Below are 26566 nucleotides of genomic sequence, written 5' to 3' on the forward strand. Positions count from 1 at the left end.
CAAAGACGTAACTGGTAGATTCATGAATTTTTATATAGCTTGTTTCTCAGTTTTTCTTATCACTTTTATTATAATTCAAGGTGGTAGTACTGGTGTGAATTCAGCCGCTTGATCCTGTTGCTACAGTATTAAGTATTACTACAGTATTAAGTATTGCTACAGTATTAAGTGTTGCCACAGTATTATGTTGCTGTAGTATTAAGTGTTGCTGCAGTATTGTGTTGCTACAGTACTGCAGATTACTGCAGTATTAAGTGTAGCCTCCGTATTAAGTATTACTACAGTATTAAGTATTACTACAATACTAAGTGTGGTGACAGTATTAAGTGTTGCTACAGTATCAAGTACCTGTGGCAGTACAAAGTGGAACAATCGCTTGGTAATGATGTTGTCACAGTTGCTGCCTCAAGCACTGAATGTCTTCATCTGGACTAAATACAGACCAGATGGTCTGTGCTGCTGTGTTAATGTTTAGTGTGACCTGCCCGAGTGTTGTTGTCAACTTGTAAATATTCAGAAAGCTAAAGTTGAAGCTGCTATGCTGTTAACAGTCTAAGCAAGCGTGGTGTTCCCTTCCAGCAATTCTCTGTCTGGATGTGTTCCTTTGAGCCAATATGAGTAGGGTGCGTAAGAGGCACGGAGTACTAGGGATGCAGTGCACAGCTAGGTCCGTGCGAGACGTCCTTTTACTGCTTCATGTCCATCCCAACTGGTACTGTAGCAGAAGAGGTGCTTGCTTGGCCGGTGCAAAGTCTAGTGCAGTGCTGAGTTGTTTGTGTCACTTAATCTCTCTGGCCTTAGTGTCTTCATTTTCTAGGTGGAAAGACAGATGAAGTGATTTCTAAGGTTCCTCTATCCCCCAGATTCTGTGGTTCTGGGCACATTGTCTTAGTAGTGTCTCCCAGCAGTTGGGTCACTAGTTCATAATAAAATGACCACTTCAGGAAACCCTCTAAAACATCCGAGATCATTAGCTAAAATATAAAGAGTCTACATATGTTTATATATCAGTTTAATTCACCGGACTTACTGCCAAGAGGTAGGTTGTCTGTTGAGATCATTTTATCTGAACATTCTCAACATCCGAGAGTTGTAAGTGGCAAAGATGGTGTTTTGTAGTAGGAAAGGAGCTAGCACGCACGTGGTTGGGGGCCAGATGCTTGCATAACCAAACCTAAGACGGGTAGGCCTGTACCAAAGAGTCCAAATATCAACCTGTAGGAAGAGGATATTGGAGGCCCACTCCTTCAATTGGCATAATGGGCATTGAGGGCAACCTATTATGTGGCACAGTGCCTGAAGCCAAGGAGAAAGCAGTTAAACTGAGAGAAGACGAGCACACAGGAAACGGCAAGAGCAGAATAAGGTCGTTTACAGAACTGATGCTCAGTGTGTAATGGTCCAGAGTTGGGTTTTTGTTCTTGTTGTGTTTTTTGGTGTGTTTTTTTGGGTCAAGGTCCTGGTCACTTTTTTTTTATTTCCCTCTTTTCCATATGCTTAATGCCCATTTGTATATCTTCCTTGGAGAACGGTACAGAGTCCTTAATGGCAGAGGCTCTGGAAGTGTAGACTGATCAGGAATGACTTTAGGAGAAAGTAGAGCTTGAGGTGCGTCTTGAAGGGTCGGTGGAGAAGGCATTCCAGGCCGTGCAGTCCTGAGTGAGCATGGACTTTAGGGTGCAAATAATGGAAAGTGGGGAACCACAGCGAAGGCTGAATGGGGGTGCACAGGGAGATGTACAGTTCTATACGGAGGATATAGCCACATTTCAGTTCTTAAAAATTACATAGATGGTGTCTGAGTTTAAGATGGGGTTGCACACACTTGCTGGCTGGTACTCCTTGCGGACCTCACTAAAATGACAGCAGAGACTGGTTCTTTAAGGCAAAAGGCCACTGGGGAATCCTGGGAGAGGAGGGGCTGGCATCGCAGTTTGGGTAGCCAGACAGCAGAGGGCTGAGGACCATCTGACCTAGCAGACAGCCGCCTCGACAAAAGCTGAAACCTAGGCGGCACTGACGCCTGTGACGGAAACCTCCAAACTCCAGAATGGGGGGTTCCAGCCTCTTCTGGAGGCATTGGTGATGGTGGGTCTGAAGCAGAGGCCCCAATCTACAGCTCCGCTCTGTGAGCCAGACAAGCTCACTCTCGAGATGGAACAAGCTTAAAGCACTGTCCTCTAGAGAGAATAAGGTGTCTGGTCACCTGGAGAGCCGAGGCCCAGCAGGAGGCTGAGTGGGCATCTTTGCACTGAAGATGGAGACCCTGGCGTCTGCCACACTGGACTCCGAGCACCTCGTCTGCCAGCACTGACCCTCCTCCACTGGGAACTTGAAGGAGCCTTCTCTGGGGAGTCACACCCACCTCCCCAGTGGAAAGGGGAAGAGGAAAACCAAATTCTTTGAGTCGGCTTAGCTGGCAAGCAGCCTCGTCAGATTGCTGCCCCTTACGCGCATGGTCATTCCGGCCCCACCCTAAATGTGAGTGGACAGCAAACGATTAGCCATGTGGGGAGCCTCTGAGATGAAAACAATATAGCAGAAAAGACAGCTTGGCAAAAACAGGTTACGCAGAGAAAGGCATTGTCCAAAAAAGTGTAATATTCTAAAGAGTCGGGATGTTTATTGAGAAAACAATGAGGAGCTCTAAGAATTTTAGAGAAATGAAAGATAGCAAGAAATTAACACTCAAGAGAAGAATTGAAGATAAATTTGAAGAAATCTCCCATTTACAAAGACAAATCTATAGGGGGGCAAAATGGAGAGAAAAGATAAGACAATGAAAGAACCTGCCAACATCCAAATAATAGTAATTCCAGGACAAGAGAACAGAGTGAGCAATAGGGATAAAATGGTGCAAGAAGCAATCCAAAAAATTTCCCTGAGCTGACTTTCAAACCAAAGAGCCCAGCAAGTGCTCAGCACAGTAGGTGAAAATATACCCCGTTGAGACATGATGTGTATTCCAAACAGGAAGTGGAACTGGACCCTCCCGCATGTGGGAGCTGGGGGTGACGGGCCAGTCATGGCACCTGCCACGTTTTTTACCTGGGTATCACCTTGATACCAGTTTCCCTGTTATTCCTAAGACTCTACCATTGATTCCACGTGGTTTCTGTCAATCTGGGGACATTCCAGAATGACGGGGTTTTGTTGTCTTTTTACAAGAACTTGTGTTTATGGACATGAGCCCGAACGAGTCGAGATGTGACGTGAGGCAGGCTGGCTTTTGCAGGTGGAAGAGGGACAGCGCCCACTCTTCTTCGCATGCAAATTCTCTCCTTCCAGGCCACTGGCCACCTCATGAGTAGACATCATGGTCACAGCATGTGGGTTTAGGAGGATCCACAATCCCCAAACACATGCTCCAGAACTGCCTTCCAAGGCTTCGCTTTGAAATATTCCCCACCACTGGGGCTCGTGGACCAGGAGGTATCGGTCAGTTTCAGCAGGTCCTCGAGCCACGTGCTATTTGACACAGATAGGATGGGGTCTGTCCTGTGGGCTTGAACTTGGTTGTCACCTTAACGGTGGATACCAGGAGCTGGCAGTCAATGAGAATGGGTCACATAGAGAAGGGACAAAATAGAATTGGTTTGTAGTAGGAGTGCAATTTTACTTATGGTTTGCATTGATGGATATAGAAAAACACTGAGCATCAAAGTACGTGAATTGGCAGAAGACCCTGGACATTTGAGACCAGCTAATTTCAAATAGTTGAAAAATTGAATCCAGTGGTTTACAAAACGAAGGATACGGAGATAAAACAAACCCAAATAAATATAGGGGTACCATCTTCGGTCTCGTGCTCTAAACCTTGCAACCCCAAGGTCTGAGCAATAAGTGAGCCATCATAACGTTTTGGGCAGCTCAATGTGTGTGAGAATCAAACCCGAACACCCACCTTAGTGCTGGGTTTACACCAGATGAGGAAGCTTCCCATTGCCAAGTTGAGCTGGGGGTGTTTGAACAACCTAACTGAGTAGCATATGGTCAGCTGGGGCTCCGTCCATCGTTTCCCAGCCATCTGGGTGAGTGTGGTGGCGAAAGCCCCAGGTGGGGTCTGTTTTAGCGAATGCCTGTTGTACACGTAGCTTTGATGAAGAACAGACGACTCAAACACTTTGTTAATGAACTGAGAAGATTGATAATCAGTACGGGAGTGGAACAGTAGTCATGACAGCACAAAAGCAGGGGCAAGCGCTGCAGAGCACAGTGCTCATCGTTACGTCTGCTAATCACTGCTTGCACAAACACAGAGGGACCACGTTCAACAAGTCTGCTCAGATCCTCAAGTCTGCTCGTAAGAAGACTGCTGGTGTGGGATTTAAACCAACTGGTTGTCAGGTGGAGACAGCGTGATGGAGAGGCGAGCCCGGTGGGAGGAACCAGTGTCTCTGACGTGACTGACTCTGAGTCTCCCCAAAGCATGTAAAAATTCACATAAAAGAAATCTCAGAATCCTGTTTATTTCATATTAGAAATGCCGTGTAGACCAACATTTGTTGTCTTCGTTTTTTCTGGTTATAGTAAGTATTATGCTTGTTTTGATTATTATATTTTAAGAGGTGATAACTTTTAAGAGGCAGAAGGCTGGTCACCCCCGTACCTCATACGCTGACGGCACTGCTTACATTCTGCCCTCTGTCTCCTCCCGCCCCCTCTCAGCTGCCCTCCTCATTGCATCTTGCCACGCCTTTCTTACTAGCAAATGTGGTTGCATCATCGAGTGCGTGAAAATTGCCCATGTTCAAGAAGAGGTTGCGAGGGTCTTACGAAGTCCGGTTCAGTGATGACCGCCAATAGGACTGCCTTCGTTTTCTGTAACGCGGAGCGTGGGGCTCACACCAGGCAGCATTGCCGGCCTGCTGCTGAGGTTTGAGCGGCGCAGGGCCTGCATCAGCAGGCGTCTGCTTCCCTTTCCTTTGAGTAGGTCGTTCTGTCGGGAAGGTGTCACATGTCCATGGAATGTACAAGACCAAATCTATCCAGAGCTTTCTCACAACTCACCTGTTTTTCTATTTCACATAAATGCATATAAGTAAATACAGTGTGCGAGAACTGATTCTTCTAAAATGGACATCATTGAATCTGTGTTATGAAGGGCGTGATGTTATACAGGTGTTTCATTAAAACAGCCTTGTGAATTTTATCAGAATCCCGCCATTGTGCGGAATGGCAGTGACAAGGAACAAGGCGTGGACTCGCTTTGGGGTGTGGATGGTCGCCAGACACCCGCAGCCATTTCTCTGTGCAGGGTCATTCCCGGACAGACCGCGGCCCGCGTGAGGACAGGCACACGTGACCCCTCCGCCCCGGGTGGCAGCGGCTCCTGCTGCTGGGGACCCCATCACCCGCCCTCCACAGCTGGTAACGCGGGTCTTTCTGTCTCTTTCCTTAACAGTGTGTACGGCTGTCCCCTGGCTAAGAAAAGGAAAACACAAGATAAACAGCCCCAAGAACCTGCCCCCAAACGGAAGGCGTTTGCGGTGAAGGCAGATAGCTCGTCCGTGGACGAGTGCTATGAGAGCGACGGGACGGAGGACGTGGACGAGAAGGACGAGGACGAGGACTCCGACTCCGACGACGAGGATGAGCAGAGGGACGGGGACGAGGACGAGGACGAGGAGGAGGCCGAGCGGGAGGAGGAGGACGACGAGGACGAGGACGGCGAGGACGTGGAGGACGAGGACGAGGACGAGGACGACGATGAGGACGAGGACGAGGACGAGGAAAACGGTAATCTCTCCGGCGTTGGCAAACTGCCGGCTCCTCGAGAGGTCCTGGGTCTGTGTCTGGGCTGCGCGTGTGGTTCCCACGTGAAGTCGCCCGCCATGCGAAAGAAGACCCTGCTACTGTCCCGAAGTCCTGTTTTAAAGAATCCCTTTACACTGTGTGATGTCAGAGTGTAGCTCAGTCCACTTGGTATTCACGTTGGTCCCCACGGAGCGTGGCTGACACGTCTGCGGGCCACCCCTTTGACGAGCCCAGCAGCTTGTCTCCAGACAGTGACAAATGTCACTGGCACATCCTGGAGGCCCGCCCAGCAGGCACTGTCGCCAGCCAAGCCGGGCGTGGGTGGCTTAATCCTCCTGCCTCCTCGAGGGTGGGTGTCCCCTGGGAAGTAGGTTTGTCTGTCGATGGCCGTAGCTTCACTGTGGTGATTGTCACATGTCGGGTGAGGAGGGTGCTGCTGAGATGGAATCATTTGTCAGCCTGTCACCTGCTTCCATATCCGAGGCCGTGTTTGTGGTCAAGGCGTCTGGCATGTGAGTGAGACTCACAGTGGAAAACGCTGCCCAGGGTGGTAGGTTGTGCGGGCCGTGCACTAAAGGTGGTTCTGCTTTTCTGTCCAGTGTCCCTTAATGTCAGACTCCACACGTGACTTCCAAGCTAGTCCTTTTGTCAAAGTCATTGCTTTTCTAGAAAGTGGGAGTTTTCTGAAGAAGAGTCTTATTGGCTTAGAGTTTGCCTCAGAGAAATGCCAAAATGTGTTTAAAAGTGAAGGGAATATTTCTTCCTTCTGCTTCTTCCTCGGGCTCAAAGCTGTTCAGGAACCAGGGTTCTAGGCCGCTAATGTCTCCATACCCAGGAAGCCATTCTGGCGAGTGCAGGAGCGTCATGAGATCAGTAGGTCGGGCGCTGAGCCAGCCATGGCCCATCTCGTGTGGCGGACAAAATTACATCCTTCAGAAGTCGTAACAGTTTGTTCCAGGAGCCTGACCTGTATGAAGCAGTCCTAGGTAGTTAGAGTGCCTTATGGGCCTTACAAAGAGAGTTCACCATTTATGCCGCATGGATATATGAATGTATCTGTACACACACACACACACACACACACACACACACATTTCATGACAGCCTAACTGGATGCCTCAGAAGACGTGGGTGCGGGTATCACAGTTTAGTGAACAAGGCCCATGTCACGCGACAATGGCAACTTCAGCCTCAGAGCTGGAAACAGTAGCTCTGTGTGATGAAATATGTGGAAAGCTGGAGAACAGGCTCACTTCGTAAATTATTTCTAGACATTTACTGGAGTAAACGTATATATTTTGGGATAAGATCATGAATTGTTGAGGCTCATTAATGATTTGTGATTGGCCGTGGCTTGTTATGAAGATGGTATAAAATATTGCTCTTTTATATTCTCGTTCTCTTTGGAAAACAGTGGCATTATGCTCGGGATTAGGGCTGTTTGTGTGCAGTGGCTCAGGGTAGGAAAAGTGGACGTGTGCGTCCTTAACCGCACGTCTGCACCAGGTTTTAGGTTCTGCTGTCGCCTTTGTAAAATTAAACTTTCAATTTTAGTTTACTTACGGTCATATTTTAAAGGTCTCCTTTTAAAGGTACAAAATGACATGTTTTGGAAAAGTAGTCAGAGCATTATTGAAATGGCTTTCGAATGTGACTTGTAGGGCTTTCTTTATTCTGACTAAGAATATAATTGTTTTTAAAAGAGGAATAAGTCAAACTGGTGACTGTTTTAGAAAATTCAAGTGAGCGGGCATAAGACGTGGGTGTGTGAGAGCGCATGGCACCGACACTGGCAGAGCGATCATGTAGCCCCAGGGTGTCCGTCATGTGACACACCTGCGTGGTGACCTGTGCTCACAAGTGGGCTCTGAGCCTGAGCACATTAGGAAGGGGGCTCCTGAAGCAAATGCCCATTAAGAGGTAGGTAATCAATCGCGGGGTTCCTGGTTTCAGAATTCAGACTCAGCATCCTGAACTCCAGCTAAGCACCTTCTAGAATCATCTGTTACATGAACTTTAAAGGAATCACCTGGAACTGCTAAGGAGGGTTCAGCCATGGTGACAGGTTAGGAGATTGCTAGGCCACAGGCTGCTGCTGTCATAAGACAAGCCCATCAGGTCACCCAGTGTCCTTGGAGAGCATGTGGACTGATGCCCTTGCAGACAGACACCCTTCCATCGGACCCTAAATCAGGGAGCCACTTAGATCAGACGGCCCTGGCCTGAGGAGCGCCCTCCACTGTGGTCTCTGCAGGAGGCGCCCACATCTTGCTTGATTTCTCAGTCCAATAAAAGTGCCCCCCCAGGAGAAGTCATGCCAGAGCCTGACTCCTGGAGACTGGGTTACCGAGCTTCTGTCATGGGGTGGGGGGTGTCCCTTGGAGGAGCCTCACAGACAGATGCTGCAGGACCCCTGCAGCCAGTACCACATGGAAATACCTCAGGTGGATGATGTTCCAGGCAGCTCATAAATCCCCAGGCTCAGAATCTTCAGGAAGATTCTAGACCAGAGGGACTAGGTAGCTTTGTTGATGCAGCACTCATTTCACATGATCCAACTCAGCTATGTCGAATTTAGTAAAATCGGGCTTTGAAGGACATATGTGCCCAGTCCGCTGTTTTCATCGCCTCACTCACCAGGCACATTGGCCTTCACCACTGCTGAGTCAGGGCCACCGTCACTGTCGGCAGACGTGGGTTTCGGCACCACCTTCACAGGAGTGCTGCGGTGCGGCCCAGGACCTCTGCCCCGTGTGCTGTGTCCTCTCTTTGCATTCGGCAAAAATCGTACACCTCTGAAAAGCTGCTGATTTTACCTTCTTATGTCTAATGGCCAGACTTCTAATGGCCAGACTTCTGGTCACCGTCTCAAAGTCAGTCTTTCATGTTCCTGGGTTTGCACTCATGGGCGCCAGCAGGTTCTCTCCCAGGTGGGCTGTGCCTTTTTCTTAGCAGACAGACACACAGACAGCAGCCTAACGTCAACAGGGAGGCCAAGTAGTCACAACTAGGAGAGGACACCATCCCGGGCCGTTGGAGAGGCTGGCCCCCATTGCCCGTCCACAAGGAGCGGACAATGAAGAAGCCAAGGTGGCATGAGTGAGCCACGTGGACACAATGGAAGCTGCCATCAGCCTTACGAGTCAACAAAGTCTGAGTATTTCCGCTAGTAGGCTGCCATTATCCAGTCAGCCAGAGCCGCGTTTTTCACCTCAGTTATAAACTGAGATGTGGAGTTTATTGAGTGATTTGTTTTCAACGAAACAAATGTATACAAACCACCAGATTCTTACAGTAGGAACCCACAGATTATATTAAGTTGGTGCAAAAGTAATTGCGGTTTTTGCAGTTATTTTTAACCTTTTAAACCGCAATTGCTTTTGCACCAACCTAATAGAAGGACCGTTATTTAGAAGGTGAGAATTAGATATTTGTTTTAATTCCAAGGATCCTCCAGCATTGCAGCTACATATGAACCAAAATATAGTTAAGAATGAGCATTTCCAGTGGGTTTAGAAATGAGCTTAAGAAGTGAGTATGTAGTACAGGTAGGGGCGTGAACTGTTTCACTCTTGTTTGACTCATTAGAAACTGAGGCTCAGAAAAATCAGAGTATTTTCAGTAGGTGGTAGATGTATGGTCAAACTCTGTTGATGGTTTTTCTTAATACAGAGCTCATAAAAGTGTTCTTTTTTGTATCACTTTCTGGTTTTTTGAACAACAGGGAAGAATATCTCAGTAATTCATTTCAGCCTACATCAAGTTCATATTTAATGAATCAAAATTATATTTATTATCCAGTTGAGCTCTCATAGGCTAGTCTTTTGCGTGAAAATTTTTATTTTCAAAATGCATTATAATGGTCTAAGTCTGCATTTATTAAATAAAAGTTCCCTTGTTATCTTAGCAGTAAGAAAATTATTGTTCAGGGCTCACAGATTTTTCTGGCAGCAGCCTTTATACATGGTACAGTAAATATCTTTTTGGATTCTTATGATTTGAGAAGTATAGATGAAATGGTTAGTTAATACTGGTCAGTTGTGGTTTATTTTCACACTTCGGCCCACTAAAAAGAAAACATCTCTGACTGTGCATGTGTCAGTGCATATGTGTAGCTTTCTGAGCACATGACGTGTGTGCCAGTGACAGGGCTGGAGGGAATATGCATGTTCACTCCGCCCTGAGCACACAAGTGTGTCTTCGCGCGTCTGTTCCTGAAATGTACTTGCGAATACCTCAGTCCTCTCCTGCTGCTCCCAGCCATCTCAGGACTGTCAGACAGTTGACCTGAAGGGCAGCTCACTTGGCCTTGGGGTCAGATCAGGCAAAGCTCAGAGGCCTCCTTCCTGAAGGCTTGCAGGCTGCCTTCAGCACCGCGGTCCCCTGATGTATCGGCCAAGGATGTGTGGAGCATTCACGGAAGTTCACATCTCAGGAGGTGGGTGGTTTGAAGGAAAATGTGCGCAATTGTTTTGAGAACCTTTTGGAATGTAGGACGTGCGCACTCTGGGCGAGGCAGAGCGAACTGACTGGAGGCAGAATGGAACGCGCCACGGCACCCACGGGCCACTTGTCACACTGGTGTCCTGCGACTCATCCCGTCACCTCCCGAGGTCGTCATGCTGTGCCGCTTTTTTCGGTGCCGGAGCGTTCACGCCCCCATGCCCTCACCGTAACCCACCCTGAGCGCAGGCCGAGCTTCCAGCAGGCCCTTTCCTCAGTCACGGCACTGAACTTTCTTGGAAACAAATCCAAGGCAAAACCCACCCTGTATAAATTCTTCCCCACAGAAACAAGAACCTTTCTAAAAATTGCCAAGATTCCAGGGCAGTTTTTTCTTTCCAACAGGGTGCTGCACTAGGACCCAAGTTACCAAAACATCATGACAATTTTCAATGGATGGCCTTGAATTTTCATAAGACGACAACAGAATGGAGGTGCTGAGGGTGTGGATTGTGGCCTCTGAGTTCCCCAAACTCCCCTTAGGGCTGTGTTCTCGTATTGATTAGCCAGTTATCCTCGAAGGTTCTCAGGGGTGTGTCCCTGACGAGGGAAGTGAACTGAAATGAAGGCAGACTGTGAAAACCAGAATTAGCCAACCCGTTTTCTACTGCAGTCAGCAGAAAACGCAGTGAGTTCTGAGACCCACAGAGAAACAAAGACGATTAGTATGCAAGGTTTCAGCTTGAGAGCAGCGTGGACACAGTGGGGGAGGACACCGCGAGTTTTATCATCTTTCCTTACATCCACGAAGGCATTATTTTAGGAAGTTCAGTGAGCAGATGATGTAGAAGTGTACGGCCCTGTCACTTCTAATTGAGTAAATGCAGAATTTGACATTTCTAGGTATCAGTCTGTGGTAAAAATAAAACTTCCTTCATGCAAATTAATTTTGCATAGCTATAAAATATAATTAAATCTTATATTTCATGAATTGTGAGACACTTCAATACAAAGTAGAAAGCTTGCTGAGAAAGAATGTCACGTACATTTAAGATGCAAGCAGCATGCATAAAATACTGGGGAAAATCTCTTTTATGTACCAATGAGAAATAAAAGATGTGAGAGAATACATCTAGTTTTTTGTTAAGGTCCACTTGAAGGAATTACCAGCTTATCTACATTGTCTTGTTAATTTTTATTCCAAATGCTAGTTTATCAAAGGTTGGAATCAAGACCATGGTAAGGTGCCGTCTAGCGCCGGCTGGGCCGCACGTCCTGGGCAAGTCACCGACTCTCATGGGACCTCGGTTTGACTTCCAAGGTGTAGGATGGTAATACTTCCCTTCATTCACCCTCCCGTCTTGTTTCGAAGCTTGAAAAAGTTGCGCTGTAGACAAGTGCACGAGAGAGGGGAGCAGCTCAGAAGTATGACGCAGCCGGTGTGGCTGCGGCTGGTTCCTGCGCAGTCTCACTGTTCCGTGCATTTACTCGAGCTCCTTTATGATTCTGAGCCCAAGGCCATGGCTGTGCGTCGCAAATATATAATTTGAAGGATTCAGAGCATGGTGACAGCTCATTTCAAAAACGGGATGTATTTCCTCTGTACCCAGAAGTGCACTGGGCTCCATGGGGACATAAGCACTAAAGAGGCTTCACACTTCACCCCAAAGAAACACATAACATAGTCTGAAAGAGAAGTGTGCACCTGAAGAAGTGTGAGTTGGGGTTCTTCCCAAAGGGCAGAGCTAGATATCATACACTGAGGTGGAAGCTTTAAAGGTGTGATCTGAACATGTAACAAAAGTTTCCCAATACTGAGGACTGGTAAACGTTAGGTTACCCGGGAAAACTGTTGTGCTGTTTTGAAGGGTGTTCAGAAGCAGGTGAGACTCCTTTCTGCCCGATGGGGATGAAATCAGCCGACAAGAATGCAAGTGACAGACCCCAGTGTCCCTCTGGTTTCCTCCCACCAGACACTGGAGCAGCCACGTTTACTCCAAAGTGCCCTGGGAGTCAGAAGGCCCCAAATTTTCACAGGTTCGTTTCCTCTCCCTGATTTACAGCAAGGACAGGGGCAAGGGCAGCTTTGCTCTGCCGGGTGGGAAATGCTCAAGGTGGTCGGTTAATTTGGAAACCCTCCGAGCTGTGTGTGCGTGTGTGTGTGCGTGTGTGTGAGTGTGTGTGTGTGCGTGTGTGTGTGAGTGTGTGTGCGTGTGTATATGAGAGAGTGTGTGTGTGTGTCTGTTTGTGAGTGTGTGTGTGCATGTGTGCGTGTGTGAGTGTGTGCGTGTGTGTGCGTGCACGTGTGTGTGCGTGTGTGTGTGCATGTGTGAGAGTCTGTGTGTGAGTGTATGTGCGTGTCTGTTTGTGAGAGTGTGAGTGTGTGTGTGCGTGCACGTGTGTGAGTGTGCATGTGTGTGCGTGTGTGTGTGCGTGCGTGTGAGAGTGTGTGTGCATGTGAGAGAGTGCATGTGTGCGTGTGAGAGTGCATGTGTGCATGTGAGAGTGTGTGTGCGTGTGAGAGAGTGCATGTGTGCGTGTGAGAGTGTGTGTGCGTGTGTGAGCGAGTGTGTGTGTGAGAGTGTGTGCGTGAGTGCATGTGTGCGTGTGTGTGTGCATGAGCGAGTGTGTATGTGTGAGAGAGTGTGTGCGTGTGTGTGCGTGTTTGTGTGTGTGTGTGCGTGAGTGCATGTGTTTGAGAGTGTGTGTGCGTGTGTGAGTGTGTGTGCGTGTGTGTGAGTGTGTGTGTGTGCGTGTGTGTGAGAGTGTGTGTGTGCGTGAGAGAGACTGTGTGTGTGTGTGTGAGTGTGTGTGAGTGTGTGTGCGTGTGTGAGAGACAGAGTGTGTGTGTGTGTGTGTGCGTGTGAGAGAGCCAGAGTGTGTGTGTGTGAGTGTGCGTGTGTGTGAGTGTGTGTGCGTGTGTGTGTGTGTGAGAGTGTGTGTGCGTGTGTGAGACAGTGTGTGTGTTTGTGTGAGAGAGTGTGTGTGTGTGCGTGTGAGAGACAGTGTGTGTATGCGTGTGTGTGAGTGTGTGTGTGAGAGTGTGTGTGTGCGTGTGTGTGTGTGTGTGTGTGTGAGAGAGAGAGAGAGAGAGATGGGGTGGGGGGTAACTGGTTGGCATGTTTCAGTCTGTCTCCATCTGTTGGCTTGTTCTCTGGGTAGGGATACAAATACCTTATTTTTTCAAGTCCCCATATTTAGATAAGCAGATACTTAAAATGTCATCAAGTAGAAAGGTCCTAATAACTTTATGAATAAATGAAACTTCATTCATTCACATTCCATTAGTTTAGATTCCCTAATGAATAAACATTTTGAGAAAGAAACATAATCACAATTTCTACATTACAAGTTATCATGCAACTTGGGTCCCTTGTGAAAATTGTTATTTTTCCTTCAGTTTGTCTCATTTAGTGTAATAAAAATTTTTAAATCACATTTTAGCTTCTAAACTGGACGGCATTTAAAATCAATAATGCAATTAGCCTCCTCAAGTATTTGTCATAATTTGTGATGTGTGCTTTTGCCCCACCAGTCAGAATTCTCCCTCCTCTCAGGCTGTGGGGAGGTTTTGCTGCACAACCATAAGATCTAACTCAAGACGTGAAATGGGACACATGACACCCACCTTTCCTAAAGACAGGAGGAAACCAAGAGTCTCCCAGCACACAGGAGGGCTCCACGGGGAGCAGAGCTACTTCTTGTGCCGCAGCCGCGGTGGGTTAGGCATCTGCCCAGGAGCTCTGCCTCCCTGCTGAATTTATCCTCGTACGTCAGAGTTCACTGGGCACCTCTGTGAGATACACTCACAGGAAAAATGAGCAAGGCTGTGGCTCTCCGGGAGTCAGGCGGATAAACAGTGGCCCTCTGCTCAGGCCACATGGTCAGCACCAGAGTCTCACCCTGCAAACCAGGGCCCAGGCCATGAAAGTGCTTAGGACATGAGGACACAGTAGGAGCTGTCGCCTGCACACACAGTGGTCTGCTGATGGGCGGTTTGTATAAAACTTGCGTTACATCAGCACGTGTAAATTACGTGCACTCGTGTTACATGCACGTTATAAAAATCACCATCAGACCTCAGGTCCTGCCGAGCTTCCTCGTACTGACCACATGCTGGCCAAACCGGTAGCCCCTAGCCAGACGTGCTATTTAAAGGTCAGTAAGAGGAATTTTCATAATGGAAAAACCCGTGTCCTCTGTCACGCACAACTGCCTTGCTGCTCTCTCCGCCTGCATGTGCTTTCACTCCCGCGCTTCCTCAAGCCTCTAAGTCTCTGCCCAACATAACCTTCTCCAAGCAGCCTTGCCCTGTTGCTACTGAAGTAAACCCACCTGTCCTTTTCTGCCCCCGGTTCTGCTTCATTTTCTCCAAGGCACAGCCACTACCCAACACCCTAGTTTATATTTATTCTCTATTTGTTTCTATTTCTCCAACTACAGTGTGACTTCCGTGACTGCCAGGGTCTTGGGGCTTTGGCTCATTGTTCTGCTCTAAATGGAGCTCAGTAAATAGCTGTTAGATGAGGAAGGAAGCAACAGGCTGTGGGGCCTGCAGACCCCTCAGAACCGGCCCAGTAACATTGTGACAGTTACGGATTTGTGATCTGATAAACAGGGGTTATATGCCGCCCTCTCCAAAGTTTTTGCATTTTGGAGTTTGAGGAAGATATCTAGAAATATCAGTGTTTGCCCCAAGTAAATAAAAGGCTGCTGAAATTACCCGTGCCTGGAATCGTAGGTGGCATTGTTCTCCATACCTTAGTCTCCTGTCGAGAGACATGTTGGCTCAGCTCAGTGGGCAGTGCCAGATCTTCCCGCCCGGTGTCCTCTGTGCACATCTGGGGTTACTGTGACCAGACAGTAGGTGTCCGTGGGCGTGCCACATGCGTCTGGTCCACACGCTGCCTTTCAGTCGTAGGGAGGGCATTAGGCAGGGACAGATGCCAGTCAGTAAACATTTAGAGGGACATGACTGGTCTGCAGACAGCAGGGGTGACACATACAACCTGCCTGGTGCGCGAGTGCAGTGATTTGCAAGGATGGCCGCCCTGGGCGGCGGCGACAGAGGGCGGAACCACCTGATCCTGGAAGCCAGAGAGCTGGCCCGTGGCCGACTGCATGCAAGTGGGACGGAAGCCCAGAAATAAACGGGAAGCAACAAGCGGTTCAGCAAAAGGGGCTGGAAATATACTCTGGGTGATTGCATGTCATTCACCAAAATCATGTCCTGGTGATTAGTGCCAATCAGAACAAAGTGACACTATTAGAAAGACCCAGAGTGAAGGCCCCGGGGAACATGGTGCCCTTGAAGGTGGAGGAAATTGCTCTGGAGACATATCGGAGAGGGGGGCCACCCTGCACAACACCAGTCATCTCCCCAAGTGTCCGTCGGGCTGTTCCACCTACACAGCGCACACAGGTGACAAGGGTGTGAGGCCAGTGTGGGAGGGGCCTCAGTGCAGCTCAGCTCCCCTGTCCTCCATCCTCTCTGAGAACAACGAGATCAGGACCCCAGAGGCTGGCCGAGCCTTCCTCCTCAGGTTCTGAGAAAATGCACCGTCCACCTCCACACAGCGACATACCTGCCAAGTCAGAACGTATCAGCCACAGGTCCTCACTGTTTCATTTATACAATGTGGGGAGATTACTCCTGACATGCAGTATTTCTACTTTCCTTAATTAAAAAAAAAAAATCCCAGCTAATTCTAAATATTGTTTCACAGTCAGTGTTGCAGAATCATCTCCCAAAATTCAGATTCATGAGCACGATGCACTAGTCAGCCAAAGCACTGAGACACCGGTGCTTGGGGACAGATGGCGGCTTCTTGGATGTGGCCAAAGCGAGAGGACGGGGAGCAAGAGCTCTCACATCCATCTCCCCCAAAAAGCAAAAGTAGGGGTTTTTTAGGCAGCTGGGGAGTAGGGGCGGGGGAGCTCCAGGGACCTGAGAGAAGTCTGTGTTCCCTTGGTCACAGATGATGCTTTGTCACATCAGACTCCTGGGCACCAGCAGCTGTCGCAGCTACCCTGAAGACATTCCCTCCTTCTGCCGAACAAACTCAGAAATTCTGCTCAAGACCTTGAAGTTACCTCCTTCTGCTTGACACAGAGACACAAAATTATGTTGTGGGAACAAGAGTTGCTGGAACGGAGAACCAGGATTCTGCAAATATCTCAGAATCATGCATCAGGGACACCACCTTTAAAGCAAAAAGCAGGGACTAGACATCTGACAAGCACCAGGTTTAGGCCACTGCCATCTTGTGCTTAGCTCGCTGTATTTTCCTGTTCTCTCAGCAAAGTGTAAGCATTTCTTCTGAGACATGCTCTGCAGGCCGACTTTCTTAACCTTTGACCAGAAGCCACGTGACAACCAAAGCAACTGAAACATTTAGTAAAAGCCTATGCCTATATTCTAATTAAGAATTAAATTCTTTAATTCTAGCTGCCAAAATTAACAGGCTTGGCTACATCAATAAGGAAATCATATGCCATTTATCAGTAATTCACTTGATACGACATTTAAGAGACTGTTTTATTATTCATCTGTACAGCCCTTCACCATGCTCGTGGCCCCCAGTGCGGTGTGTGGTATGTGTCCGAGTCCCACCCTTCAGGGCATATCCACCAGTGCTGGCTGGTGGGTGAATTTGTGCTGGAGCTGACGGCACCGATTGACTAGAATAGTCGCCCTCGCAGCTTTGGGGTTGGAGGACTAGTATGGTAGAGAAATGCCTGTGCTTTGAATGAGAGCAGATGGGTCAGAGTAGGAGGAGCCCCAGGTCTGTGTCTGTTGAGCAAATGAGAAGCCGGTGGGTACCGGAGAATAGAGGGCCCTTATGGGGACCCCAGAGTGGCCTGCAGGGACAGACTTGTTACTCTGCCCTGAGGTCCCGTACGCACTCATAGTTTAAGCTGAAAAATCAAGGTCACCCATGTGTAGGCTCTTCCATTAGGAGACGTGTATTTAGAAAAGGTCTGAAATTTGTCACTTAGAACCCTGCCTCCAGCAGCGGTTCTGTGACCCTCTCGGGTCACGTTTATATTGGGGGTTCGCTGTGGGTGCAGCATCCCTGCCAGTCAGGTGGCCTCTGCCTGCCCTTCAGCGGCTCGTCTCTCCAGCGTGGGATGTGGGGAGGCCCAGCGTGGTCGTTCCTGCTTGAAGCCGAGAAATGCCTTCTTCCTCGAGTCTTTTATTTGCTGGTGACTTATCTTTGAGACTATATTGTTTTATAATTCCTAGAATATTCACAAGTTCTGGGAAGTGAGGGAAGTATCACATGATGGGAAAATATTTGAGGTGGTGCGAGAAGCATAGGGTGACGACGTGGGACTCGCCAATCTCAAGGCCAATCTTGAGGGCAAGCAGGCTTATTCAAATTGGGGGGAGAGTTTCACTGGATTAGTTCTATAGTCCTTTCCAGCACTCGGATTCTATGAGCCTAAGGAAATGACAGTGGCTGACCCTGGAAAAGGTGGCCATGTCAGGAGAGCAAGTCTTAGCTAGGAAAATTTAACCGCCCACCACCCAGAAGCCACTATTTCAACTGTGACCATGGATAGACGTAGTCTAAATAGTTCGCCATGAAACTGGAAAAAAGACCAACAGCAACATTAAGTAGGATAGTAGAATTAGAAAATATGATGGTTACGTCTAGAGAGGTGACTGATCTGGAATGTTCTGGCAGTATAGGACTCGCACTTCATCCCACCTCTATCCCATCCTCCCCTTCAATATTCTCCTTTCATTCGTGTTGAGCTGGGGCAAGGGTCTTTTGAGTGCGAAGGGGTCTTAGACTTCTTCTAGTTCAGGACCTCATTGTTCAGATGGGGAGAGGAAGACTTCGGAGGGTCCCAGGGCTAATGGCTGGGGAAGAGCTGTGAGCAGAGCTCACCCTTCCCAGCCTCTCTGCACAATCTCCGCCCTGTCTCCCACCGTCCCCCTACTCATTCCCCTCGTGCTTTTCAGGGACCTGTGTCATGAACCGTGCTCTCTAGAGGATCAGCCCAGGATGGGCCTCCTTTCCAAACCTTTCTACGTCAGACCTAACTTCACTAGTCAGGACCCTGGTAGGTGACGGGCTGACTAAGCTGGCGGTCCCCACACACATCTCAGTGGCTGGTGCTATAACTGTCCTCAGTCACACCAGACCACTGTGACCGGGAACACAGCAACCACACGTCCATGTGGCTGGTGAAGTGGCTATGAGCCGAGAGCAGAAGTTCTACTGGAAATAGTCTAGAAGGAGCGTCCAAACCTGGTCAGTGAGTCGGCAGGTCTGCTGCTGGGGAAATACAGGCGGCTCTGCTCCCAGGACTCCGGAGTGGCATCCGCTATCACTCAGCAGTGTGACAGGAGAACAGTAACCTCGCTGGGGTTCTGTGCTGTCACCTGAAGAGGGAACAGCAGGGTCCCCTGCACCTCTCATAGCGTCACTGCAGGCATTTGTGAGGACCAATAGCCACATGCCCTTGTTCCGAGCTCACTGGTTCGCTTGCTGCACACGGGCACATGTGCCTCACAGTCGTGTGAAGAGCTGCGTGCTGAGCTGGCCCCTTCTCAGTGACAGGCCTAGTAAGCACCATTGTCTTCTCATTCGAGTCTAATGCATTGTCGCACTTCTGTGTTTACAAGTCAGAAAAGAATTGCGATGTTGATGTCTAGTCGAAATGGAACACCTATCTAACGCCATATAAAACGGAGGTCTTTCATTGTTTGAAACACACTGGACGCATGCTTAGACCATGTCTTCTGTGACCTGCGAAAGTCTACAGTTGTTTCTGCTTTGAAGTCGTGTCTCTCCTTTCTGTTTGTTCTTCTATGTTCTCTAGTGAGTTATATATCTACTTGGCTGTGGCCTGTTGTGATGGCCAGAAAGCCACAGTGACACAGTCAGTACGGGTCCTGAAGGGATCAGAAGTCGTGTTCCGGATGTGTATTGTAGAGACAAGTGCAGAAAGCCAGTGCTTGTGTTTGTAAGGATGTGATCCACAGGGTTCCAGCCACATCCGATTCTAGTCGTGAAGCTGGGGAACAAACACCCTATGTGACTGCATTTCTTGTTGTTTAAGAAGCTTTGTGGGTTTCCTAATTGTAATGATTGAGCCCCAATTGTTGATAACAATCTGACTCAAAGCAGATACAGTCAGGCCCACCACATTTCATAAAGCTCACATAGGAATCAAAACTACCCATGTAACAGCAGAAAAACGAGGTTTATAATTGGTGACAGAGACACTGAAAGGGCACGTGGGCTCAGCACCGAAATGCCTCTGCTTTGTGGACTCAGGGCCTACGAGCGCGCTGGACCAACGCATCCCTCATCCCCCCGCATGAAAATCCTGCAAGTGGCACCTGGGCTGCACCTGGGCTGGCCCTGGAGCAGGGGAGGCCGCTGAGCTCCGCTGTGCAGCTTCGCTGGCAGATACACTTCAAACAGGAAACCTCCCCTCAGGAGCTCTGCTCGTTTCCTTAGGATGTGAACCTGGGCTGTAAAATAGCTCCTGGTCAGAGATCTTCTCCATCACAAAGGCCTTCTCCCTGTTGGATCAAGTTAATCACCCGGAGAACTAGCCCAGCTGTCTGATCAGGTTTTTCTGGCTGGAATATTCATTTGTGGGCTGTTGCTACCATATTGCTCACCCCTAACTGACACAGAGGGTCCTGGTCGTCCCCACGGCCCACCCACTGGTGGCCACCAGCCTCAGCAAGACATGACGAGGAGGGAAGGTGGCCTGACAACACTCGCGCTGAGTGGGGTGGATGTGGGGAGCCGCCCCGCCGTGCGGCACATATTGCGAACCTGCTGTTGACACATTGACTGACCGTCCCCTCCATTAGTCCATAATTAAGACTTGATTTGATTTCACATGTGTTTTGAAACAGTTAAATACCAGTAACCTAAGAAATTCTGTTAACCTGCCAGGATTTTCGGTCCCTCGTGCCGTTTCACTGGCCATTCTCATACTCACCACTGTTGGTGGCCCAGCCTCGGACAACACTTCGGGCTGGTCACCTGGAAGAAGAGCCAGCATTGCAGTAGTCTGTGCGGCCACATGCTAATACCTTTCACTTAGGCAAGTGTCCCTGATTCCTCTACCAGTGGCTGCTTATCCTGCCATCTGCTGTGCGGGCAGCACATCCATGACGAGGCACCAGCCCGTGTGCACGGTACTGGCACCCTGTGGGGGCTGTCACGACTCATCCCAGGGTCCTGGTGACAGCTCTCTGAGAGGAGCCAGGCCTTGGTCACTGTATCACACAACACAACCAGCAAATGAGTGACCTGGACCAGGCCGGATCACTTCTTCCATTTTCATTCTTTTCTGACCCCACATGCAACCTGCAGATGCCCTGCTGTCCCCACCATCCCCATTGTCAGAGCCCAGAGCTGGAAGGGGCACTGGAGGCGACATGTGCCCCCCACCCCACCCCAGGGTTCAGGTGGCGAGGACACCCATTCTCAGCTTGTTTACAGCTTCCATTTGTGTGGCTGTAAGGCTGTGTGAAGAAGCGGACCTGTGTTTGTTTTCGGCTCCCTGGGGGGAGGGGTAACTTGTGAGTGGGGGGGGAGATGAATGGGTATCCGGTTATCAACAAGGTGAGATGATAGCAGCATGTAAGGCGGTTGGGAGGCTCCGAAATAACAGCACAGCCTTGCCTGCTGGGGACGAAGGAGCTGGAGATCCCTGAGATGCAGAAAATGAGAAGTCACTACAGTCGTGTTCATACAGAGGTCCATCGGGGGGAGGGCTCCTGCGTGTGGGGCGCTGTCGTGTCCAGTGAGGAGATGACACGTTTCCCCTGATTTCCTCCTTTCCGAGTTCTCCAGGGTGGTAAGGTGCGTTTCACAAGAGTGCATTAAGAGAAGATCATAAAACTGTAAATCTTACCTGACTGTGGTTTCTTCTCTGACTCAACTTCTAAAATGCTGTGGGATGTCGCATGTGTTCTCGCTTTCACACCGTCGCTGTGCATTCATCTCATGGCCGGTTCCCCGTAGGTACAAAATCACCACTCACTCTGTGGAGGTAACATAGGCCGGTTATCCTGAGGCCACTTCTCGGGTCACAGCCCATGAACACAAGAATCAAAGTGTATAAATTGAGAGGAGAATATAACTTGCGTATTTTCAAAACTTTACTCAAGCAGGGTTGCCTTCACTTCTTAGCAGCCTGAGCCCTGGGCCAGCGTGTGACGTGCACGTAAGGGCACGTGTCCGCAGCTTTCCAATTGCATTCACCGCTTGGGTCTCCTTCCTCTTGCTACTCTTTGGGATAACGCATATCCTCATACTAAGAAAAGCATTCATAGGAATTATTCAGAAGAGACACCATTTTTGTTTCAGACAATTAGTAATCTCTATGACTAATATATGCAAATTTGATTTGCTAATGTTTAGAGAATTGTTAGATTTTTTAAATGTATCGGTTCGGTGTGTGGGCTGGCAAGGATGTTGTTTTCTGTTGTTGATGTGTTGAAGCATCAGACTGCTCCACCAGCAACAGCCCTTTCTGAGGGGACAGCATGAGGCCCATCAGGAAAGTGCTGGGGGCCCCGTCCCAGCCCTTGTCAACAGCTGGTGTCTACTAGTCGACATCCCTCATTTCTTCCTCTCATCAGTAAACTTTCAGAACCCTTCTTACTCTGGTTTTTAGTCACAGAAACAAAGAACAGATGTGACAGTGGCCTGCAGTTAATCAAATCCAGCCGAAGGGTTGGGGGGTACAAATGAGAATGCGTTGTTTATTCTCTGTGTTTGTCAGTGTACATGGGAACCGTGATGTAGCGGGGTGAAGAGAGCTGTGTGTCCCAAATATCCCTAGAGTGTTAAACAGGATACAGTTCAGATGAAACGCAGGGCTTTTATGTGATTTTTAACATGGTCTTTTTTAAGCAAATTTCCTAGATACTTGTCTGAGATTGGGTATGACAGTTCTTCACACATTATTTCTGCCAGCTCACCAGAAGTGTCCTAAGGCCGTGGGGAGGATGAACGTGACAGCACTGTGGGTCCAATTCAGTGCTGTATTGTATGTGACCCAATTGCACCCTCTCCTCTGAACCCTGTTTTTTATACGCTTTTGGTCACTGTGAACTTAGCCCTCCCACCTTCTCAAACGTGTTGACATACTCATAGGAATCACAGCCAGTCAGATTTAGTCTCTGAACTCTCACTTTGTCATTCCTACTGCTTCGTGTGCTTCATGATAAATTGTCTCCAAGGCGTCAAAGTCAAAACGACTCTCCATTCACCCCAAATGCATGCTTCTGATACTGAGCGTACAATGTAGATGGTGTCTCTGTGTGGCCCCTCGAGGACCTGAGGCCGTGTCCTGCGTGGCCCGAGCACCACTGTGAGAACAAACAGTCTGAAAGCAATTGCTGCGAGCATCTGTTTAACAGTTGAAACAAGTAAAGTTCATAAACTCTTACAAAGTCTAGTAATATGATGGATGTAACTACTACGCATCTAGTTGGGTTGTAAATATTGAAGCCAATAAAGAAAATAAGTCATTTTCAAAATTTAGAAATAATGAAAAATTAATATTTTTAAATTACATCTACCATGTATGCTGATTTATTTGAAGAGTCATTAAGGAAATTAAAACTGTATAGCAAGTATTTAAAATGGCCTCCTGGGGGTGTTTTTAGCACAATGTGTTTTCTTTACGTCAATGCTGTGAACGGAGCTGCAAGTGGGATGAAGTGTCTGTGGTCCGATGACCAGGGTTTGCCTTGCAGTTGACTTGCTGTCCATGCTCTTGCAACTAAACTTCACGTTCTAGCCATTTTTTTCTTTTCTTTCCTTTTTTGTCCGTTTTTTTTATTTTCTTTGCAGAAGACCATCAAATGAATTGTCACAATAGTCGAATAATGCAAGACACAGAAAAGGATGATAATAATAACGACGAGTATGATAATTACGACGAGCTGGTCGCCAAGTCCTTGCTGAATCTCGGCAAGATCGCCGAGGATGCGGCGTACCGGGCCCGGACTGAGTCGGAGATGAACAGCAACACGTCCAACAGTCTGGAGGACGACAGTGACAAGAACGAGCACCTGGGTCGGAAAGGCGAGCTGAGTCTGGACTTAGACAGTGATGTCGTTAGAGAGACGGTGGACTCCCTCAAATTGTTAGCACAAGGACACGGTGTGGTGCTGGCAGAAAACATGAATGACAGGAGCTACGCCGACACCATGTCACAGCAAGATAACAGGAACATGAATTACGTCATGCTGGGGAAGCCCGTGAACAACGGGCTCGTGGACAAGATGGTGGAGGAGAGCGACGAGGAGGTGTGCCTGAGCAGCCTGGAGTGCCTGCGCAATCAGTGCTTCGACCTGGCCCGGAAGCTGAGCGAGACCAACCCGCAGGACCGGGGCCAGCAGCCGAACGTGAGCCTCCGTCAGCATGTCCGGCAAGAGGACGACTTCTCGGGAAGAACGCCGGACAGGAGCTACTCCGACATGATGAACCTGATGAGGCTCGAGGAACAGCTGAGTCCCAGGTCGAGAACTTTCTCCAGCTGTGCAAAGGAGGACGGATATCATGAACGAGATGACGACACCACCTCTGTGAACTCGGACAGGTCTGAGGAAGTGTTTGACATGACCAAGGGGAACTTGACCCTCCTGGAGAAGGCCATTGCTTTGGAAACTGAAAGGGCAAAGGCCATGAGGGACAAAATGGCGATGGAAGCTGGCCGGCGGGACAACATGAGGTCATATGAGGAGCAGTCTCCACGACAGCTTCCCGGGGAGGACAGAAAGCCTAAATCCAGTGACAGCCATGTCAAAAAGCCATACTATGGTAAAGGTAATATTTCTACCTAACGTAAGTTGCCTGATGAAAACCTGAGCTAGAGTAAAACGTGTCAGTGATAGTCTAGGGTTATAGCACCCACACATGAAATTACATCCCTCAGGCATAGTTCTTGGGGTGGATTCCAGAATGACATTTCAGGATTATGTTTCTGAAGAGCAAATACAGTTTGAATGAGAAGTACACACAGCAGCTCCATGTCTCTTTGCCAGAGCAGATGAATCATGTGGTGTTTCAGGGAAAACCGCATGTCTTGGAAAGAAGGGTTAGGGCACAAACACAGCATGTGACAGGAAACGTGAGGATGAGCCTGTGTTCTTAGAAATGAACGACAATCTATGCGGAGTGGCAAGGGTTTGTGTAACAGTCAACCAGGGATGAAGCACACATTTTGTAAATTGGATGGGTAGGTGGCATCATGATTTATAAAATTCTCATCAAATGACAGTTATTGATAAAACCTCCTCCATAGAAAGCATCCCTGATAGAAATTGAACAGTAATAGAATGACCAATGACATAAGGGCAGTGTGTGCACATTAATTATCATTAGGACAGTAAGAAGTAATGGGAGCCTTTTGCTATGCAAAGCGTGGTGTGTCCTCAGCTGAGATCAATAGCGATTTTTTTCACTATAGTCATTCCCTGTCACTGATTCCATCCCATTCATTGTGGAAACGGTTACGGTGCTTATTTTATTATAAGACCCTGAAAACCACCCGATACGGTAGTTGTGATGAGGTTTCCATTCATGCAGTGTGTGCGCACACATTCGCATGTATGTAGCTCCGTATTTAAGCACGTGCCTGTATAGTCGCTGTGCTAACATGTATGTATGTGTTTCCAGCCTGAACGATGAGACTCTTGTTTGCTAGAGCAGCCGTGTCCACTTGCAGCACGAGACAACATCTGTCTGACCCTCACGTAGAACCTTGGCCCTGTGGGTATTTCAGTTACGAGACTCTTAGAGAACTAAGGAAGAAGCCATTTCAAGGACAAAACTGGTGATTCCTTAAACCCTTCCACATAAGTACCAAAAAAGATCCTGTTTTATATTTGATTCTATTTCTTATAAATACTGAGTTTCCTCCCTGTGGATCTGATAACGAGGTTCAGGAAGGTGGTTTGAACATCAGTTTCTGTGTGAACTTCAGACGACCAGAACTACTTTTCTGTTGTGACATAGGTGTGTATTCTCCTCTCTATGTGTGCACATGACCCCAGGGCAAGTTGGACTTCAGTAGAACCAAACCCACTTGGACACAAACCTTAGCCAGAGCCCACTGGGCTCCCACTGACATCGTTTCGGTAACGCAGGTGAGAGCAGGCCCTGGCGAGGTGCGGCTCATGAGGCAGGTTGCTGCCCAAAGGCAGGGGGTCCAGTTCAGGGGAGCAAGGCTGCTTTGGGTGTCGTACAGACTACGAGACATAGAGTATGTTTTAACTCTAGGGCGTCGCAGCCTCTCAGAAAATTTCAACTGGATACTTGAGAATCGTATCTGAACATTTTGAGAAAGCAAGTGTCCTTTCTCGTGGGTTTGCTCAGCTGGACACACACGCGTTAGGCTTCTGCTTTCAAGTTCCGGAGAGTGGTGTCATGGTGGAGTTTGGGGCTGATAAATGCAGCAGTGTCCCAGGAAACATGTGGCGCATTTGGCTTTGCTTGTTTGGTTTCTGTGGTTCCTTTAATCCCAAAGCTTTCTGTAGATTTTAGCTCATTTTGTTTTGTTACCGTTGTTTTGTTTTATTTTGTTTTGTTTTGTTTTGTTTTGTTTTACAAGAAATGGAATTCAAACCGCTCATTTCCCCTAAATAAACGGGAAAGAGGTGGGAACGGACAGTAAACAGTGAGATATGCTTTGTCCCTGAAATGGGGGAATGGTTGGAGATTTGGACTTTCCAAATGAGCTGGAAAGCATTGATTTCTGCCTCTCCCCAGTTTTCCAGATCTTCTTTTGATCACAGTTCATTTCCGTCTTATCAGTGTCCCCAAGTTTCCTTTGAAGATGCTTGTAGCTATGTTCAGAACCAAACAAACAGAGCCTAGCACGGACACCCAGGTGGGGCGAACAGAGCAGTGCCCTGCTTATTACAAAAGTGTGTGACCTCTTACCAGCATGGCCAATGCACAGTTCCTACAACCACGTAGCCTGTCACCGTCTCTGTGTTCAGCTCCTCTCTTATTTTATTGAAGATGAAGAGAACACTTGTGCCAATTCTCATTTAGACATTCTTCTAAAAATTATTTAAATTATAAATCAGGAACCATTCCAAAATCTTGAGCTAAAATGAAAGAGGTTCATCATGAAACCCCTCTATCTTCCTTTTCCTCCAGCATCTACTCGAAACGGAGTGAGGGGGGCATACTAAATCAAGCAGCACACAATTGTTTTTCTGGACATTGTTTGCAAAGTTTTCAGTTGAACTGTTGGTCTGTTTGCTTGCTTGGTTGTTATGTGTTTGCTCCAACATTTGCTTTCAAGATGAATTGGGATTTCCAGAATAAGCAAGCGAGGGGAGGTGAAGGCAAACGGCCCC

At 48.3% G+C, this 26566-nt stretch overlaps 1 protein-coding gene across 15 annotated transcripts in view; it reads left to right on the plus strand.

Moving 5' to 3' along the window:
* Window positions 1-26566, plus strand: part of MYT1L (myelin transcription factor 1 like) — a 367369-nt gene that overhangs the window by 256518 nt on the left and 84285 nt on the right. For 11 of the 15 annotated variants that reach the window (XM_033124940.1, XM_033124939.1, XM_033124941.1 and 8 more), the window contains exons 9-10: window positions 5405-5739; window positions 23046-24023. In XM_033124940.1, coding sequence (XP_032980831.1) covers window positions 5405-5739; window positions 23046-24023 — 1313 coding nt within the window. The remainder of the gene's footprint in view (window positions 1-5404; window positions 5740-23045; window positions 24024-26566) is intronic. The other 4 variants (XM_033124945.1, XM_033124950.1, XM_033124952.1 and 1 more) reach the window with 2 other exon arrangements.

The sequence above is a fragment of the Rhinolophus ferrumequinum genome, chromosome 13, assembly GCF_004115265.2.
Source record: "Rhinolophus ferrumequinum isolate MPI-CBG mRhiFer1 chromosome 13, mRhiFer1_v1.p, whole genome shotgun sequence".
Lineage (NCBI taxonomy): Eukaryota > Metazoa > Chordata > Mammalia > Chiroptera > Rhinolophidae > Rhinolophus > Rhinolophus ferrumequinum.